Consider the following 16,996-nt stretch of genomic DNA (forward strand, 5'->3'; position numbering starts at 1 on the left):
TCCCTCATTGCCTATGAAGACAGACCTTTTTTATTTCAAATATTTTAAAATATTTTTTCTGTAGGTTATTTTATTCAGAAGAGGGGAGGGAAAAAAAGGTTTATTATATTTAAAGCCTCTGAATGGTGTTCTTGTCTATAGGGAAAATTGGCAAGCTGAGAGCACTCTCTTACAGAGAGCTAATTATTTCACTTCCACCTACAGCATACTTGCTGTGTCAGGCAAGCTGCTGACATTTATTCTCCTCTGTGGCAGCAGTGGATTGTTCGATGGCACAGCCAGCACATGGTATGCAGGGCAGTGTGATGCTGGGCTTCTGTGGGCGCTCGTCCACCCATGGCTCGTGAGCAACCCTACTGTGCTGTTCCCCTCTTTCTTACGGCCCTTTGGCATGTGAGAGGCATTAAGCCTGGGGGAGGAGAGTGGGGGGAAGGCACTGCATTAAGCAGGCAAAGCGATGTGGCCCACTGCCTTGCTCACTTTGCAGTTGAAGCTGGAGCCTTGGGCTTCAGGCTGGCTGCAACAGCAGGATCCTTAGTGTGGTTGTAAACAAAGCTGTGATGTAAAGGAGATGAGGATAGATGAGACCAAACAACGTTTAAAAACCACACATCCCCCTGTGCAGTTGGAAGAGGCAGATTGTGTGCAGGACTCCACCACAACGCTGTTTGGCTCCCTGCCCTTGTCCCCTCTTCCAGCCAGCAGATCTGTGTAACTGCAGTGTTAACCAGCAGAACTTGGGTTCAGATGTCAACCAGACAGAGAAAAGGACATGCCCCTTGACAGAGTCTAAATGTGGTTTCTGTGCCTAAATATATCACTTTGTTCTTTCCATCGATGGAGCACAGCTCTGTCCTGTGGGGTTTGTGTTGGTTGCAGCTCAAGCTCCTTGTTTGTACTCGGAGGTTTGTGTTCATCCCAAGCTTTTGCTGCAGCCATGTGGATGGGCTCAGCTGATCAGGGGGTGCATCAACTGAAGGGGCAGTGGATGGCACAGTGGTAAGGGTGACCTCCACCCTGCTGTGGTGCACTGCGAGGCACGAGGCATCACTGCTTGCCCTGGAGCTAGTGACAGGGCACTGTGTGCTGTGACCTGTGGCAGCGTGGCCCTGATGAGGTTCACTTGCTGCCAGTCTGCCCTGAACAATGAGCTGGAGGCAAGATGTGCTCTCTGCATGCTGCAGGTGAAGGTTGTGCTGGCACCCTGGGGACAGAAGCAGGCTGTCCTTGTGTCCTGGCTGGCTGTACCATGGTCAGAGCCTTTGCTTTTCTGAGGTCTTGATCTGTCGTTTGTCTGGGTGGCTTTTGGGCAGGTGACCACTGATGTTCTTCTTGCTTCATCCTGTATTTGCTGCTACAAGTGTGTCTGGACCAAGCTTGTTCCCTCCACGTTTCCTACAGATCTTGGTCCCCATCCAGATGCTTCTGACCCCTCTTGGTGCTGCAATTTGTGCAGTTTGAGAACACAGCTGTATCTTACCTCTTAATTTTCTCTGCAGTGTGTTATGAGGTGAGTGGCAATGTAGGATGGCTCAGAAAGCTAGAATTCAGGATCCAGTGAATGATTGTCATGGGTAACAGAACAGGAATCATTCTGCTCCTCTGGAAGCAGCCCTGAGGGCAGCAGGATGATGCCTTTCTGGATTGCTCCATCCAGCTGCTGAGTTGAGACCAAAAGCCCTGGAGACTGTCTGGGCCCTCTGCTTGCCCTACTGCTGGAGAACTGGGGAAGAGCCCATCTCATCCAGGTGCCAGGAGGACAGGCTACTGAGCCATCACTCCTTGAGTCTGTCACAGACAGAGGAAGTCTAGACTGCTTCCTCCTGTCCCTTCTGCTGCTCTCCACCACCTTCATGCCAGGAGAATCATCCGTTGTGGAGGGTGAAACAGTGCCAGTGCTGACGGCATGGGGAGACTCTGGGAAACCCAAGCTGGATTCACTGAAGGGAGTCTCTGTCCCACTCTGAACCCAGGAACTGTTTTTGGAGGTCTGAGTGGCTCACAGGGGGGCTCTGTTCCCCAGGTGGGCTCCAGTGCATGGCTGGGTGGGACAAGGTCTCAACTACATGTTTACTCTGCAGGCTGGAGAAGGGAAAGGAAGGCACTGGAGGCTGTGATGCCCTTTCTGAGGGCGGAAGGGTGATGCCAGGTTTCAGGGCCAAAGCCTTCACTGTTGTGGTGCAGCACTTGGCCAGCTGAGCAGGGCTAGGGGTTCTGCAGACACCGACCTCATGTGTGTCCCCAGCCTGTGTCCTGCTGAGCAGGATCTGGCAGCAAGGGGAGAAGGCTCTGCAGCTGCAGAGGCTGTTGCTTAATGCAGTGTTCTGTTGAAATGCAGGCGGTGGTACGTGCCTTGTGGTTTTAACCCGAGGTGATGCTGCTGAGGAGTGCCCCTGCTGAAGGGGAAGAGGACCAAGACTTCCCTCTCTGGGCAATCCCCATACAGAAGCGAGGGGCCAGCTCTCACTGCAGGCTGAAAAGCAGTTCAGTGATGTGGGGTGTCTGCCCCTTCCTTCTTTCTCTCCCTCCTCCCCCAGGGCAGCTGGACCCAGCACAAAAGCTGAGCGGGGCTGTGTACCCTGTGCCTTCTGCATGAGCATGGGAACCATGACTGTCAGCTAGATGTGCTGAGAGGAAAGAGGGATCAGCACAACTGGAAGCGTTGGAGCTTTGTTCATCGTGAGCCCTTTAGCAGTCCTGCACCATCCTCCTCGCCCATCCTTTGTGTTGGGCAGCTCAGCTCATTTGCAGTGCCAGGAGTGCCTGGAGGCAACTGGGGCCTCTGACTAGCTCTTTTTCTTTTTTTTCTTTTTTTTTTTCTTTTTTTTTTTTAACATGTCTTTGTTTTTTTCCTTCCCCTCTTGTTCTATTTTGCTGAATGTGAAGGATTTCTGGTGACCTGGTCTGTCTCCACCCACTGCCATTTGCTGTTTCTTCCGCTTTTCTGGAAGTGGGTGGGGGATGCCAGCAAAGCCCCGTGCTGGCCGAGGGCTGCTGTGCAGCATTACCTGCATCTGCTCATCCCCATCCTTGTGCCTCTCCCTCCTAAACAGACGGGGTACTGCACGAGAAAGCTCTGGGAAAACGGATATAAATGAGTGCTATGAACTGCAACATCCCTGTGGGAGCTCTGAGCCTGCTCTGCATACTGGAGCAAGGGGGGGGGGGGGGGGGGGGGAGGAGAGGGAGGAAGGTTTAAGGCTGTGATCGCTGTGAATGTGGCAACCTGAAAAGCATTCTGCTTTAACAGAGCACAGTTTACTCTCCCATATGTGCTTTTCTAATTTCCCGATAGCGGGACAAGGCAGGAGAGCCGACGGCTGTGCAAGAGGGTGCAAGAGCTCACTGCTGTGGTGATGAAGAGCTGAGCAGCCCCAGCAGCATGGCAGAGCCACAGCAGTGCGTGGTGATGGGGCAGTGCAGGCACAGGATGCTGCGGGTTACCCGCTCCCCAGCAACAGGCTGTACAAGCCAGATGAAACCCTTCACCGCAGATAGAGAGAGGAAATTGCTGAAGTTTTGAAGCAGTTGCATGGCCAAGCATTGTGAACCGGGGACGGATGGGTCCTGGGGACGCCTGCTGGCACACAGGGCTGTGAAGGGAGGTGGAGTGCTATGGAGCAGTCAGGCTGCTCCATGTGCCACTGCAAAAGCGACATCACAGCAAGAGCTCCAGTGCTTTAGGAGTGAACACGCTGTGTCAGAATGCTCCTCCAGTTCAGAGGAACCCAGTGTCCTCGTGCAGCCCAGTGTTCTGGTGGGAAAAGCCTGCCCAGGGCCCCCGCTGCCTCGAGGAGCTGCCCACAGCTTTACCAGCTTTTTTTTTTTTTTTTTTCCTTTTCTTTTTGTCTGCCTGGAAGAGGCTTTTCTCCAGTGCTTTTGCAGAAGGGAACAGTTGATGGGCCTCTGCCCTCTGACATGCCAGTTGGGTGAGTAACAAGTTGGCTGAGCTGAGGGTGTGTGCTCTTAATTGGGTTTCAGTTAGAAATCTCAGCGTAAGTTCAGGGACATCAGCTGTTCCACCCCAGGCGGCTATCTGCTGTTTGGTGAAATACCTTTTGAGATAAGATTCGGTTTTGTTTTTGTTGTTGGTTTTTTTTTTTTTTTTTAATTCTTTTTCTCACAGTGTTGAAAGTTCCTGCATGCACCCAGCGCAGAGCCAGGCCTGCCTGGGTGAGAGGAGCAAGCTCTGTTGTCCCCAGGAGGACAGCAGCATCTATAAGTGTGTGTGATTTAAGTCAAAAGTGGCTTCAACAAATGTACGTGTATTTATTCTCCTGGGGAACACCGTAATTGCTGAGCGTGGCACTCAGGCTTCAGTTTGTGGTGTCTATAACCTAGGTGCCCAAATCCATCCTGTGCATGTCCCTCGCATGTCCCATTGGGCTGCAGAGCAGGCGGGTCCCTTGGCTGAGCTGTCAGCGAGGGCTGCTGGGCTCTGGCTGTGTGGGAAGGGCTGCTGTGTTTTTCAGTGTCAGGAGCTAACAGCGAATATCTGCACGTGCTTGTGAGATGTAATTGCAGCTGCCTTTGGGCTCATAAATGCACTTAGGGCATTTTCATTTTATATACAAACTGCTTTGGAGCAGAGGGAGTGCTGGTGCTGCTGCCACTTCTCCGCAGCGGGCAGGCTGAGCAGGCAGTGAGGAAGCCCCTGGCTTTCTTGCATGGAGTAAGTCATTACAAACAGGATGTTTGTCCCGGGCTGCTCGCTGGAAACCCTGCAGCTGGCTGTAGGACACTGGGCAGGGGGCTACGCACCCAGCACAGATACTTTGAAGAAGCTGCTTGTAGAATGCCTACATCGAGCTGCAGTGTGATTCACAGATACACAGGACTATGTTTGGGCTGTGTGAGGCTGCTGAGGATCAGCAGCAAGCCCTATCCTCAGCCTCACCCATCAGCTGAGGAAAACTGAGCACAGAGCAGGCATCGGCTTGGCACAGAGCGGAGAGGCAAAGGGCAGCTCGAGATCAGCAGTGCTGATAGCGAGGTCATGGATTCAGCCCTGCCTTGGAGACATGTAGACAAAGGTATTGTCTGCCTGTGAATCAAGGAATGTAACAACAGTCCCAAGCAAAGCATTAACCAGTAAGTCACAGCCCTTGGGTACACCTCCCTGTTGTATGGGCTCTTTGAAGCAGGACTTCTGTTGTTTTTTTTCACTCCTCCAAGCTCCTTCTTCTTTGCAGCCAGAACAATGAGGTGCCCATGTTGAGGAAAGTCCTGGACTGCTTCCCTGCCCGCTCCCAGCCACATAAGTACCAGCACAGCCCCCGGCCTCCTGCAGCCCTCAGCCCAAGTGCTTGCATGCAGAGAAGTCTACATGCTCCTGACACCAGGCCTGTGTTCCTACCTGGCTTGATGGTGAAACTTTTTTGAAGCTGGCCCTGCTCCTGGAAGGAAGATTTGTACGTGTGGTGTATGAGCTATGGGATTAGGAGTTGGATTTATTCAAGTCAGGATTTCTGGGCTGAAATGAGCCCATTAGGGTTTTTTGGATGTTCAGACTATATAACCACACCCGTAATTATTATTTGGCATCTCTGCCCTTGTTGAAAATGCATATTTTAAAATTTCATATATTTTCCATATTCCCAGTGGCTGGCTTGCTGCCTGCTGTGCCTGTGTAAGCACAGACATTCATGCTGTTTCAGAGGTAGTATTTCCCTAATATTCTCATTGCTAGCCTGTGAACCAGAATGAAACCCAATAGAAATGCCCTACAGCCCACGCTGACCCAGAGCGGGGTCTGTCATGCTCTGCCCTTCCCCATGGAGCAACTCTCCCTGCAGCACATCCAGCCGTGCCAGTGGTGCATGCAGTGCCTGTGCCCTGGGGCAGGGATCCCAAGGTTATGCCCACCAGGTTTGGCTCTCACCAAGCCCTCTGCTTTCCTCTCAGATTCAAAATACGTTCCTTGGGCTGGAGGCTCTGTAGCGGGAGCTTCAGGAAATGCCAGGCGCAAAGAGCTGTGAAGCTGTTTGTTGGGCATAAGCACCGGTGTCGCCTGGATGCTGCATTAGCAGCTGATTTGAATTGGGCTGCTTGGAAGATTTGGGATTCCTGAGACTGCTCAGAGCCAAGAGCTGAGCCTGGTGGTACCGGGGGGTTTCTCATCAGGTCTCCTCTACTGACTGAACCTGAGGGTTGAACTTGGAGACTCCCTATCTTTGGGCAGGTGATTCCCAAGGCTCCTGGCTCCAGTAGGATTGCTCATGTGGGATGAGCAGAACCACAGCTGTGATTCAGTGATGAGACAGGTTAATCTGTGCAGGCAGGTTTCATGCCAGTCAGTGACGCGAAGAAGTGATGCTTGCACTTACAGGTCTGAGATGCATTTCAGTGATGGTGGAGATCACCATGCAGAAGCAGTGGCAGGAGGTAACTTCTGCCTTTGCTAGTGAAGTGCTGATGCTATGGTTAATGGTACAAACTCAAGTAAGAAGAAGTGTGATAAAATCCCCCTTTACTGTGAGGGGGCTCTGCTGGCCCACTGTCTTCCTCCCTGCCAGCCTTGTGCTCAGCTCTGAGTCAGCACAGATTTGTTCTCCTGGTTTTCAAATCATATGAGTGTCTTCCCAATTGCTTCTCCCCATCTGCCGCTTCCCCATCTTGCTCAAAACACTTCCCCCCTCTCTCCTGGCCTCTGGTTATTCTTCTCTGCTTCCTCCAACTGTGCCTGCGTAATGCTGCCCAACCTGTCTGTGTTTCTCCCAGCATTGTCTCCCCTCTCACTCTTGGACCAGGGCCGATTCTCACGGCACACTCGGAGGTGTGCTGCATCTCAGTGTGGGTCCCCTCTCCAGGACAAAGCAGCCATGACCTCCACCAGGGTCCAAGTTAGGAAATAACATACGCTGTGTCCTTGCGTAGGAAGCGCAGAATGAAGGGCTGGGCTCTCAGCTGTGGCCGCAGATCTCGGACCATGGGGCAGAGGGAGACTGAACCTCCTCCTCTTGGATGGAGCAGCGCTGAGTGACGTGAACTTCCTATGAAGGGCAGTTTCAGCTCAGGGAGCTGTGCTGGAAAACACTGCCTGCAATGTGCTCAGTCCTTGTCCTCAAAGTAAACTCTGGCATATTGCCTCTCGGGCATGTCACCCTGCATTGCTCTAGCAAGGAGTAGAAGAGCTTGTTGGGGCACTAGGCTGTGAAGTGTCTCTTGTCCTTCTTAACCCTGGCTGCTTGAAATTTTTTGTTTGCTTATCTAAGCAGCCCCATCTGCCTTGAACACAAGCAAGGAGCTGGGGTCAGCACCAAGCTGTCCCCAGAGAAGGTTCCAGAGGCAGGGGACGAGGGCATGTGCTCCCTGCAGGCTGTGCATCTGTGGGCTGAGGTTTAGTGGTGCTGGACTGTGCACGTGGCGCTGTGTCCTGTATCTTGCATCCCATGGGACTTGCATCCCCAGTGCCTGCAAAGTTTTCAAGTGCATTGTGCCATGTTTAATGCCTGGTGGATGCAGCCCTGTGGGGCAGGCAGGGGGAGAAGAGGGGCAGGCAGCAGTGGAACGTGGGAGATGGGCCGGGTTCTGCTCGTGTCCCTGGGATACAAACAGCAACAATCTGGCAAATGCACTCAACCACTTTGCTCACATATTTTTCCCTCAAATTGCTCGAAGTCAAGAGAGCAATGAACTACTGAGTAATGGGAGGTTGAAAGACCCAACTAGCCCTTCCCATCCCTTCCAAACAAAATCCTGCCTGATTTCTCCCTGCCACGTCAGCTCCCAGCTATGACAGCTATCTCATCCTGTTGGCAAGGCCGCGTCTCTGGAGCAGCCTTGGCTCCAAAAGGCAATGGAAAAAGATGTAAACAAACACGGGGAGCGGAGCTGAGGCCATCAGCTGTGGCTAGGCCTGCAGGTAGGGCTGGGGGCTGCGGGATGGGGCTGTGCTCAGCTCCTGGGGTGCCGTGGGATCCGCCTGCAGCACTGGGGCTGTGGTTCATGGTGGGGATGTGCCCTGGCGAGGGCTGGAGCCTCAGCATTGCCATGAGGGTACGGGAAGGTGCCTGTGTGGTGTGAGCTTTGTTGTGCAGGAAGTGGCAAAATGAACGCTTTGTTTTTCTTCACCCCTACCCCGCAGGCTTGTCTTGGTGGCACACAGAGCTGACTGTAATTCCTCTCTCTTTGTTTCCCCAGATCATGATCGAGTTTTGCCCAGGCGGGGCGGTGGATGCCACCATGCTGGGTGAGTGCCTGGCCCTGGGGGGGTCCCAACTGCGTGGTGCCATCAGGAGCCCTGCTCTCCTGCTGTTGCTCCTCTCCCATGAGTTTGCCTGTTCTCCTACCTGGAGCACAAGGTGTGGCAGCCCCTGGGTGTTTCCCAAGCTACTTTTGATGTCCTTTTGTGATTTAAATGCTGCTGGGGAACAGCAGATCACAAGGCATGTGGGAGAAGGCACTCTGACTGAAGGGCTTTAAATATTTATCTGCTTGGGGCAGGGGTGCTGGTTCCCACAGCTTCCCCGAGAGGGCTGAGATGCTTCATCTGGGCTCGTAGTGGTGGATCTCTCAGGGTTTCCTCGCTGACTTCTCCGTATGGTATCAGTCATCTGGAAAACAGCCCAAGCCTCCAAATAAGCTGCAGTTTGCAGCGATTCCTGGAATCTTCCCGTTTTTAATTCCTCCCTTCTGCATAGTACCACTGGGACTGGGAGTGTGCGAGTATACCTCAAAACCATCCCAGGGCTGTAGGGACACAGGGAGCTGTAGTCCCCTCCACAAGGCCAACCTGCACTATTCCGTTTTGAAGCTTAGACAATTCCAAAAGCTTTGCTTTCTCTTTAGTTCCAAAAATGGTACAAAACTGTTGCCCACAGCAGTGTTCAAAGCTTTTATTTTGCCATGTGCTCCAAGGAGAGGGCTAAGGCAGTTGCTGGGGTCCACCCGTCAGCCCCCACCCCAGCCAGACTGGAGCTGGCTCGTGCTTGCTCTGTTTTCAGCGTGCTCTGCTGTGCACCCAGCTGTAGTGCAGAGGGGGGAACATGCAGAGAGCTTGCAGAGAGAGAGAGCGAGACCAGGCCGATGCTGACCATCTGGAGGCCTGACGATTTGCAGAGCTGCTGCTTTGGAAAGTGGTCTCAGATGGCGAAGGCAATCAGGAAGAACTTAGTAGGGTGGTCGCGCCAGTAGTTGCACGTCCCCCTGTCCCGAAGCAGGGACAGATGCTGGGGTGTGAGCTGCTGCTACTGTAAGAAAAACAGCTTAGACCAGTGCTCATCATTCCCTCATTGGAGTGGCAGTGTCCCCCTACTCAGTGCTGTGGGCAGGGGCATACTGCATTACTGTGATAGAGGGCAGCTTCTGGGGAGATGGGCTGACAGCAGGGCTGTGCACAGAACTAAGAAGTGTTCGTGCTTGCATTTAGCCCTGCTGCCACCTGCAGCTGAGTTCAACTCTTTGCTCCCTGCAGCATCATCCTCTAGTGTTCCCATGCCAGGTGAAACCCAGCTTGTCTTCAGTGACCCAGTTCCCAAACAGACACGGACCTGTTTTCCAATCATGCAGGAACCTTGTCGTGCAGCAGCCCCTGCAGCCTCACCTGCCTCCCCATCGTCCACTGCTCCCAGACCAGGCAGCTCAGCTGCACACCCTGGGAGTGAGCCATGGGTCAGGAGCTCCAAGCTAAGTGCTGGCTTTGAGAACAAATTACCCTAATAAGCTAATTTGCATTGGTCTCCTGCTGCTTTGACACATGGACAGTGCTTTTTAAATGGCCTGACAGGATTGTCCGTGCCTTACTGAGGCTCAGGGAGAACACAGCTCGAATCCCTGCCCTGTTTAACAGCCCTTTCTCCCCTCACAGAGCTGGACCGGGGCCTGACTGAACCCCAGATCCAAGTGATTTGCCGCCAGATGCTGGAAGCTCTCCACTACCTTCACAGCAAGAAAATCATCCACCGGGACCTGAAGGCTGGCAATGTGCTCCTTACACAGGATGGGGACATCAAGCTGGGTGAGCACAGGGTCTGCGTGGGTGCTTGCTCTGCCATGGTGCTGCTTCTGTTAGTTCTGCATAGGGAGGCTGCTGTGGTGCTGTGTTTCAGTCTAACATGATTGGGATTGCTGGATGCTCTCTTATATCATTTGCATGTATGGGAGCAAGACTGGGGTGGTGTGCACGTTTTGTTGCCCTGCTTCTCTGCTGACCGATGAGCTTAGGGAGGAAAAGATGGGGGAAGACTTTCTGTTACACAGTGGGGCAAAACCACCATCAAACTGTGTGCTGTGCTTAGCTGAGGAGTTCTCTCAGTATCTGCTGCAAATAGAAATCTGGTGTTTTCTGTAACCTGGTAGGGGGTTAAAGATTACATTGGGAAGGAAGTGGTTGAGAAGCATCGCTGCCTGGTCCTGAGCAGGTGTCTGTGGTCAGCTCTCAAACATGGTGTCTGCAGATGGGCTGCTGGGAGCGGAGGTGAGGAAGGGGTGCCTTCCTTCTTGGGGGTCTCAGCCTGTGTGTTCCCCATGTGTTGGCATCAGGAAATGGCTACAGTGAACGTCCCCAAGGCCAGCTGAGTGCAGCACCTTTTGGTGGAGGGTGCAGCACTGCAGGGGCTCTACGCTAATCTATGAGAGTAGCATGGAGCAGTGAGACCCCCAACTCACACCGAGCCAGAGACTTGATGGATTTTCCTTTCATGAATTTTGTTTAATCATGTTTTGAAGTTGATTTCTAAGCACTTTGGCCTGCTGAGCATCCTGTAAAGGGTGCCAGTTGGCAGGGCTGGGAGCTGAAGGAATTCATCTTATCTCCAGAGCAGGTCTGGTGGTGACAGGGTGAGTTGTGCCAAAGAGAGGCTTTGCCAATTCACTATAGGTCTGAGTTAAATTGGTGTCCAACTAGTTGCTGGAGGATGAGAAGGCAGCCTTCTCATTGGATCTTGGTTGGAAAGGTGCAGATCCCTTCTAGACCCTGCCAGGAGGGTGCCAGCAGCTGCGGGTGCTCATGGAATGTGTCTGTGGGCGCCAGTGGAGACCCAGGAATGGCCCATTAAATGAGAACCCATGCGTAGGCAGCACAGGATGCTGGAGACCTTCCGTGACCATGTACTGTGCTCTAGCATGAGAGGTGCTCTGCTGCCTTGCGCCAGCAGGGACCTGCGGTTAGGGATGTCTTGGGCCCAGGCTGTGGATGGACAGCAGCTCCTCTGAATGTCATCACTGCCATCTTGGAGAGAAAAGGCACCTGGAGTGGATTCAGTGCCTCCATCAAGTCTGACTGGGTTGGCTTGGCTTGGCTTCAGCAGCTGTTTGTGGGCCAGAGTCAGGGAATGGTGTCATACAGTGGCTGTTGTGTACAGGACTGTAAAGGAGACAAAGAATACAACAGCGCTTTGTCTTTTGGGGAGTAAAATGAGACTCTTTGCTATGAAAAAGCAGTGTTAAGAGAAATTTGTCATGGAGCTGCTTTTGTTTGTTTGTGGAAAAGATCTCAACTTCCCTCCAAATACGTAAGGTTTGGGTTACAGCAGGGGTGACTTGTTCTGTGTATGTCATACATGGGAGGGAGAGGTCCCTGGTGGCTGTGTACCCAAAAGCAAAGTTAATTTCTGATGCTCAGTGTAGTGGAAACAGCACGTTGTATCGTGTTCTTTCTTTAAATGTGTTTGCTTTTAAATCTGTGTTTCAGCCAAGTGTGCTAATTCAGAAGGGTCTTTCAGTTCTCCTGCAGCATCTAATGTTACTGCTCTTTGCAGCTGACTTTGGTGTGTCTGCCAAAAATGTGAAAACCTTGCAGAAGCGAGACTCCTTCATTGGGACCCCTTACTGGTGAGTGACCTGATGAGGTAGAAATCTTGTCTCTAAGGTGCACATGATGGCTTCATGCGTCTGAAAATGAGACTTGCTCAGAAACATGGAGCTGGTGGTATTTGCATGTTTTGTCCATGTTGTCCTGCGAAGGATTTTAACAAGGAGTCTGGGCCATCACTGGCGTGTGCAAGGGTTCTCCTTTCCTGAAGGGAGCCATGAGGGCCATCAGTGGCACGGAGCACTGCACGGTGTCACAGTGCCCCGCAGTGCTGTCGTGCTGCAGGCTCAGAGGAGTGAGGTACACACATGTGCTCGCGTGTGTGCTCTGGCTGCTCCCCTCTGCCTGGGTGGTAGAGCGTGCTTTGAAGCAGCTCCAAGCACATGAGCGCAACTCCTCGCTCCAGAAATGCAACCTCTAAATCACCCAACTTGCTGAAGGAATGGAGACTGCGAGTATTAATTTATTGTCTGCAGCAGCATCCGTGCCAGATGTCAATGGCCTGGGGGTTTTCATGGGTTGCCTGGGCTGTCTCAGCTGTTCTGCAGAAAAGGGAGGAGCATGACCCTTAGACAAGATGCTGCTACTTCCCAAACCCAGAGCTGGGAAGAAAGGCCATTTTTGTGTGTGTGTGTGTGTGCCGTGCTATAGATTATTTTAAGCATTTTTAATCTCTGCTAAGAGGCTCCTGAGCATGGCAGCAGCTGTGGCATCATCCCTACTCCTTGCTCTGCTCCTTGCAGGATGGCCCCGGAGGTGGTGATGTGCGAGACCATGAAGGACACTCCGTACGACTACAAAGCAGACATCTGGTCCCTGGGAATTACATTGATTGAAATGGCCCAGATTGAGCCGCCCCATCATGAGCTCAACCCCATGCGAGTCCTGCTGAAGATTGCCAAGTCTGACCCGCCTACGCTCAGCTGCCCTTCCAAATGGTGAGGGGGGGCACCTCAGGATTTGTGATGTACACAGGACAGCAAAGCCTGGAACACACATCTTCTAACTTGTGTAGCATCTCAAGAGAGAAGAGTCATCTTCTATCACGGTGGTGTTTAATTTGAGAGCCTAGGGTGGGATCAGGGTCCGGCTTTGTGCTAGGACCCCGGGAACTGCTGCAGGAGGGAAGCTGCTGGGGCTGTGACAGACAGCAAGCAGGAGCCTGAGGGCAGTGTGTCACCACACACTAGTGTAGTGTATGCCAGTGGGCTGGTGCTGCCCTTGGGGCTGCTCGAAAGCCAGAACTGAGTCAGAGACAGCACCCTTCATCTGCGTGGTGTGCTCTGTGGGCTGATGGTGCCCTCCTCTGGGGTTTCTGGTCCTTTGCGGCCGTCCATCTCCACTGGGGCTGAAGGGTGGAAGGAGTGGGTCCTGGGGCATCTTTGTTCCCAAGTAGCACTTGGATTTTGGAAAGCTGCAGGTAGGTGCCCTTTCCTGATCGCTCTGCCCTGGATGTCGGCACAGCAGCTGGTACTTTGTCCTGCTGTCTTTTGCCATAACAGGTAAGGGAAAATCTAGACCCTCACCTGGCCATATTGCCGATTCTCATATCATCTGAAAACTGAGCGCTGGGCTTCCTATTCTGGGAGTGAAATAGAGATGGTGGCCAATGGAAACAGGGACAAAACCTGTGCTATAGAGCTGTCCCCAGTGGTATTTGAGGTCTTTCCCTCTTCTGAGCTGCTCTCAATGATTGTCTGAAGGTCCCTGGAGTTCAGAGACTTCCTGAAGACAGCGCTGGACAAGAACCCTGAGACTCGACCCAGTGCAGCCCAGCTGCTCGAGGTAGGGACCAGCATTACCCAGCGTGAGACTGCCCTACTCCCTGGGTCTTCGCTGGGCCATGAGTGTCTGAACTTCATTGTGTTTCCTTTTCAGGGGGAAAAAAAGAGTGATGATGAGCTCTAGATAGGTTTTAGATAATACTGCTCTTGTTCAGAAAGTCCATAGTACTGCTCAGCCACTAAGATGATCCGAAAAGCAACAGCCATGTTGTACTCATTGAAGCAAACTGCAGAGTTCGTATTGATACCAGCTAGAATAGAAGCGGCTCCTAGTCCCTAAAAATAACCACTTGACAGCCAGCTCAATTTATAGCTGGTTATACCAAATTTAAATGCAACTCTTTTCCTCCTGTTTCTTACCAAAATAACAAAACCCTGGAAGATGCCTGTTTGCATGGAGTGCAAATGCTGTGCGACGTGAGAATGTTTGCTGCATCCTTCCCGCCCTGTAAGCATTCAGCTCAGAGTGTGCAGGGGGCTCTGGCCCTGTATGCACTGAGAGTGGTGCAGTGACAGATGAGAGAGGAGTGGCTCTGTTTATCACTGGGGCAGCCCCTGGCAGGTGCATGTTTACCTGAGTCAAGAGGAGGAAGTGCATGATGTACTCTGCAAACCGCAGGGACTCCCCGGCCTCTTGCAGAAGCTCTGCACAAACATGCCACTGTTTACTGAGTGATCTGAACCCAATTTCAATTAAACCTTCCCCCTCTGTGTTTGCACAGAGGCTTCCCACTGCTCTGCTCTGCCCCAGCAGTGTCCCAAGGGCTCAGACATGTACCCCGGGGTCAGCCCACCCGCCAGGCAGGAGGACATCTCCTTGCAATGAGAGCCCCTTGTTTAAATGCAGCTGGTGCTTTCTAGGAGGAATGTTGACAGAAAGCAGCTTTGCAGAGGATTGTGCTTGGAGCATGTTTACAGAGCTGAGATTTAACCTCAGCATCATTTCCTCCCTCATACAAAGCTGTAAATTCATCTGGTGATGCTGGCAAGAACCATGCCCTTAGGTCTTTGCAGTTGTTTAAAAGCAAGATGTGTACCTTACTGTCATCCCAGCACCCTTGCTCTGGTTTTTGCTGTCTCACATGTTGTTGTACTTGGCTTTTCAGCATCCCTTCGTACACAAGGTGACCAGCAACCGGGCCCTGCGTGAGCTGGTGGCTGAGGCTAAGGCAGAGGTGCTGGAGGAGATCGAGGACAGCCGGGATGAGGCAGAGGATGATGACTCCTCCGAGTCAGCCTCGGTGAGTGCTGCTCTGCCAGCCCCGTGCCACACTTGGCACAGAGTGGGGCGGCAGTGGGTGAAAAGCCCCCAGTCTGGCTGCAGAAGGCTTAATTTGGGTCTTTTCCTAGATGCCCAATGTGAGCAGGCTGCTGCCCTGCTGGGGCCCCTCAGGTGGATGGGAAAGCAGTTTTGTGACCAGGGAGGGGCCAGTTTTCAGTGGCTGCCAAGGACATGGGGAAACAATGGTGCTGGCGGGTGGCCCAGCTGCCCGCTCATGAGATGGGAGTGCACAGAGCTGCTGCTGTGGGCAGGGCTGTGAAGGATGGAGAGCCAGGGCTTTCACTAAGCTCTCTTTCTTCCTATGGAGAAAGACATCAGTATTCCAGGGAAAATATCCTGAAAGGGAAGATTTCTTCACAGTTCTCTGTAGTTGTGGGTGACTTTACTCTGAAGCATGGGGACTTAAAACTCATGCAGATGTGTTGAAGTGGTGGTGCAAAACCCAGCATCTTCTGTTTGTTGTCTTTTCAGCTGCCTGGAAAGCACAAGCGAGACCCCTCTGAAGTGAGTCAGCTGAGTTTTGATGGGGACAAACCTCCAGACTCTTCCTCACTCAAGACAGCTAATGGTCCTGTAGCAGCTGACAAGGAAATGGTGAATGGACAGAGTGATAAAGTCTTGGATGAAGGGATAAGCAGTGACAGTGACAAGTTGGTGAATAGCCGCTCCGCTAAAACCCTTGCCAGCTCCGGCCCAGATGAAGGGAAAGCCACCCCAGGCAAACCAGACATCATCTGGCGGTCTGGACGGCGGGGTAGTTCAGCAGAGGGGGATAAGCAGCCCATGCCAGGCAGCAAGGAGCGGAGGAGCATGGTGGACCGACCAGAGAGCAGCCACCTGGAAAACTTCCCAGAGGACAAACTTGCCAACGGAAGCTTGGATTCATCAGCAGTGTTCCCTGGCAGCCGATCCAAAGGGGACTCAGATTCTGGCAGCACGTCAGCCTCAGAGAGTATGGACCTCACCATCTCCCTGTCTGCCGACCTGTCACTCAACAGAGAGACTGGTTCCATCTCCCTGAAGGTGAGAGCAGTGGTTAGGGGGTGTTGAGCAGGGAGGGCAGCAAGCCCACCAAAAATGCTGTTGCTGTTTTTTTTAATCCAAGTCCCTGAAATTCAGATCCTCTCCTTTTGAGACTGAGTGCATGCATGCATCTATATCTCATTAAACTCCTTCCTGAAAACCAGAATGTTTTTCTGGAAGATTTTCGCTCCATACATTGGATTCTGTGATTGCAGGAGAAATGAGTGAGTTGCCCCAAGTCTGCCATGTGCCTGGAGAGGGAGTGGATAACGTGGGAGAGTGCAGAGGTTGGATGACAGCAGAGGTCCAGGAATGTTGGTTTTTATCCCTCAGCATGACCTGAAGTACCACACAGGTGCAGAATGCTGTTTGGTGAGATGGCCAGGAAGGTTTGTGGTAGTGCTGGGTTAGTGCCATAAACATAGGCATGTCCTCAAAATGGGCAAAATCTCACTGTGAGGCTGCTGCATGTCCCAGGCCACTGCAATCTAGTGAAAGTTCATTGCTCTGTGGCTAATTTTAAGTCCTGGCCAAATCTGAAGGATCCATGCCTGTCTTGTGCAGTTGTGCACAGTCTGATCAAGCTCAAATGGGAAACCCAAAATGTCATTTCCTAAACTTTATGTATTGCCATCAATCCCTGCTCTTCCCTAGAATACCTACCCCCAGGAGAAAGGCACCAGCCCAGAAAAGACACTCAATTTTTCCAACCTGCTGTACATCTGGCGTGGTTTATGTCAACAGCGATTTGCACGAAGACCTCCCAGGCTTTTTGGCTTTTGCAAAGGCTTTCTGGAGGCTGGGAGTGCTTGTAAGCCAGAGCCAGCCAGGTCAGCGTGTCTTAGATGAAGAAGCAAAATGATTCAAATGATATTTGCTGAGCTTCGGGAGAAGAAATGTGTGTGACTTGAGGTACAGAGAGAGGTGTTGCACAAGACCTTTATCCAGTAGCATCCATGAGAGATAACTTCCTAGCACTGAAATGTGCCCAAATTCCACGCTTGGCAAAACTTTCCTCTGGTTTGCCCTGCAGGAGTGCACACGCAATGTAGATCTGCTAATAAGGGAAGTGTGGCAATCTTGCAAAGCAGCTCACCCCTCTTATTGCCTTTCCTGTTGTTGCTTGAGGCCAGCCAAATACACACATGATGCCAT

General features: G+C 52.2%; 1 protein-coding gene across 2 annotated transcripts in view; it reads left to right on the forward strand.

The window, feature by feature from the left end:
- The window catches only part of STK10 (serine/threonine kinase 10), a 43,581-nt gene that overhangs the window by 16,437 nt on the left and 10,148 nt on the right, over positions 1-16,996 (forward strand). Inside the window, exons 1-8 of one of the 2 annotated variants that reach the window (XM_042880698.1) lie at positions 7,768-7,864; positions 8,143-8,191; positions 9,809-9,958; positions 11,700-11,772; positions 12,496-12,690; positions 13,456-13,537; positions 14,643-14,777; positions 15,290-15,841. In XM_042880698.1, the coding sequence (XP_042736632.1) occupies positions 8,146-8,191; positions 9,809-9,958; positions 11,700-11,772; positions 12,496-12,690; positions 13,456-13,537; positions 14,643-14,777; positions 15,290-15,841 (1,233 nt within the window). In that variant the 5' untranslated portion in view covers positions 7,768-7,864; positions 8,143-8,145. Of the gene's footprint in view, positions 1-7,767; positions 7,865-8,142; positions 8,192-9,808; positions 9,959-11,699; positions 11,773-12,495; positions 12,691-13,455; positions 13,538-14,642; positions 14,778-15,289; positions 15,842-16,996 lie in introns of those variants that run through there. The other variant, XM_042880697.1, reaches the window with a different exon arrangement.

This window comes from Lagopus leucura, unplaced genomic scaffold (assembly GCF_019238085.1).
Source record: "Lagopus leucura isolate 7727_CA_CO unplaced genomic scaffold, USGS_WTPT01 Super-Scaffold_100027, whole genome shotgun sequence".
Classification (NCBI taxonomy): Eukaryota; Metazoa; Chordata; class Aves; order Galliformes; family Phasianidae; genus Lagopus; species Lagopus leucura.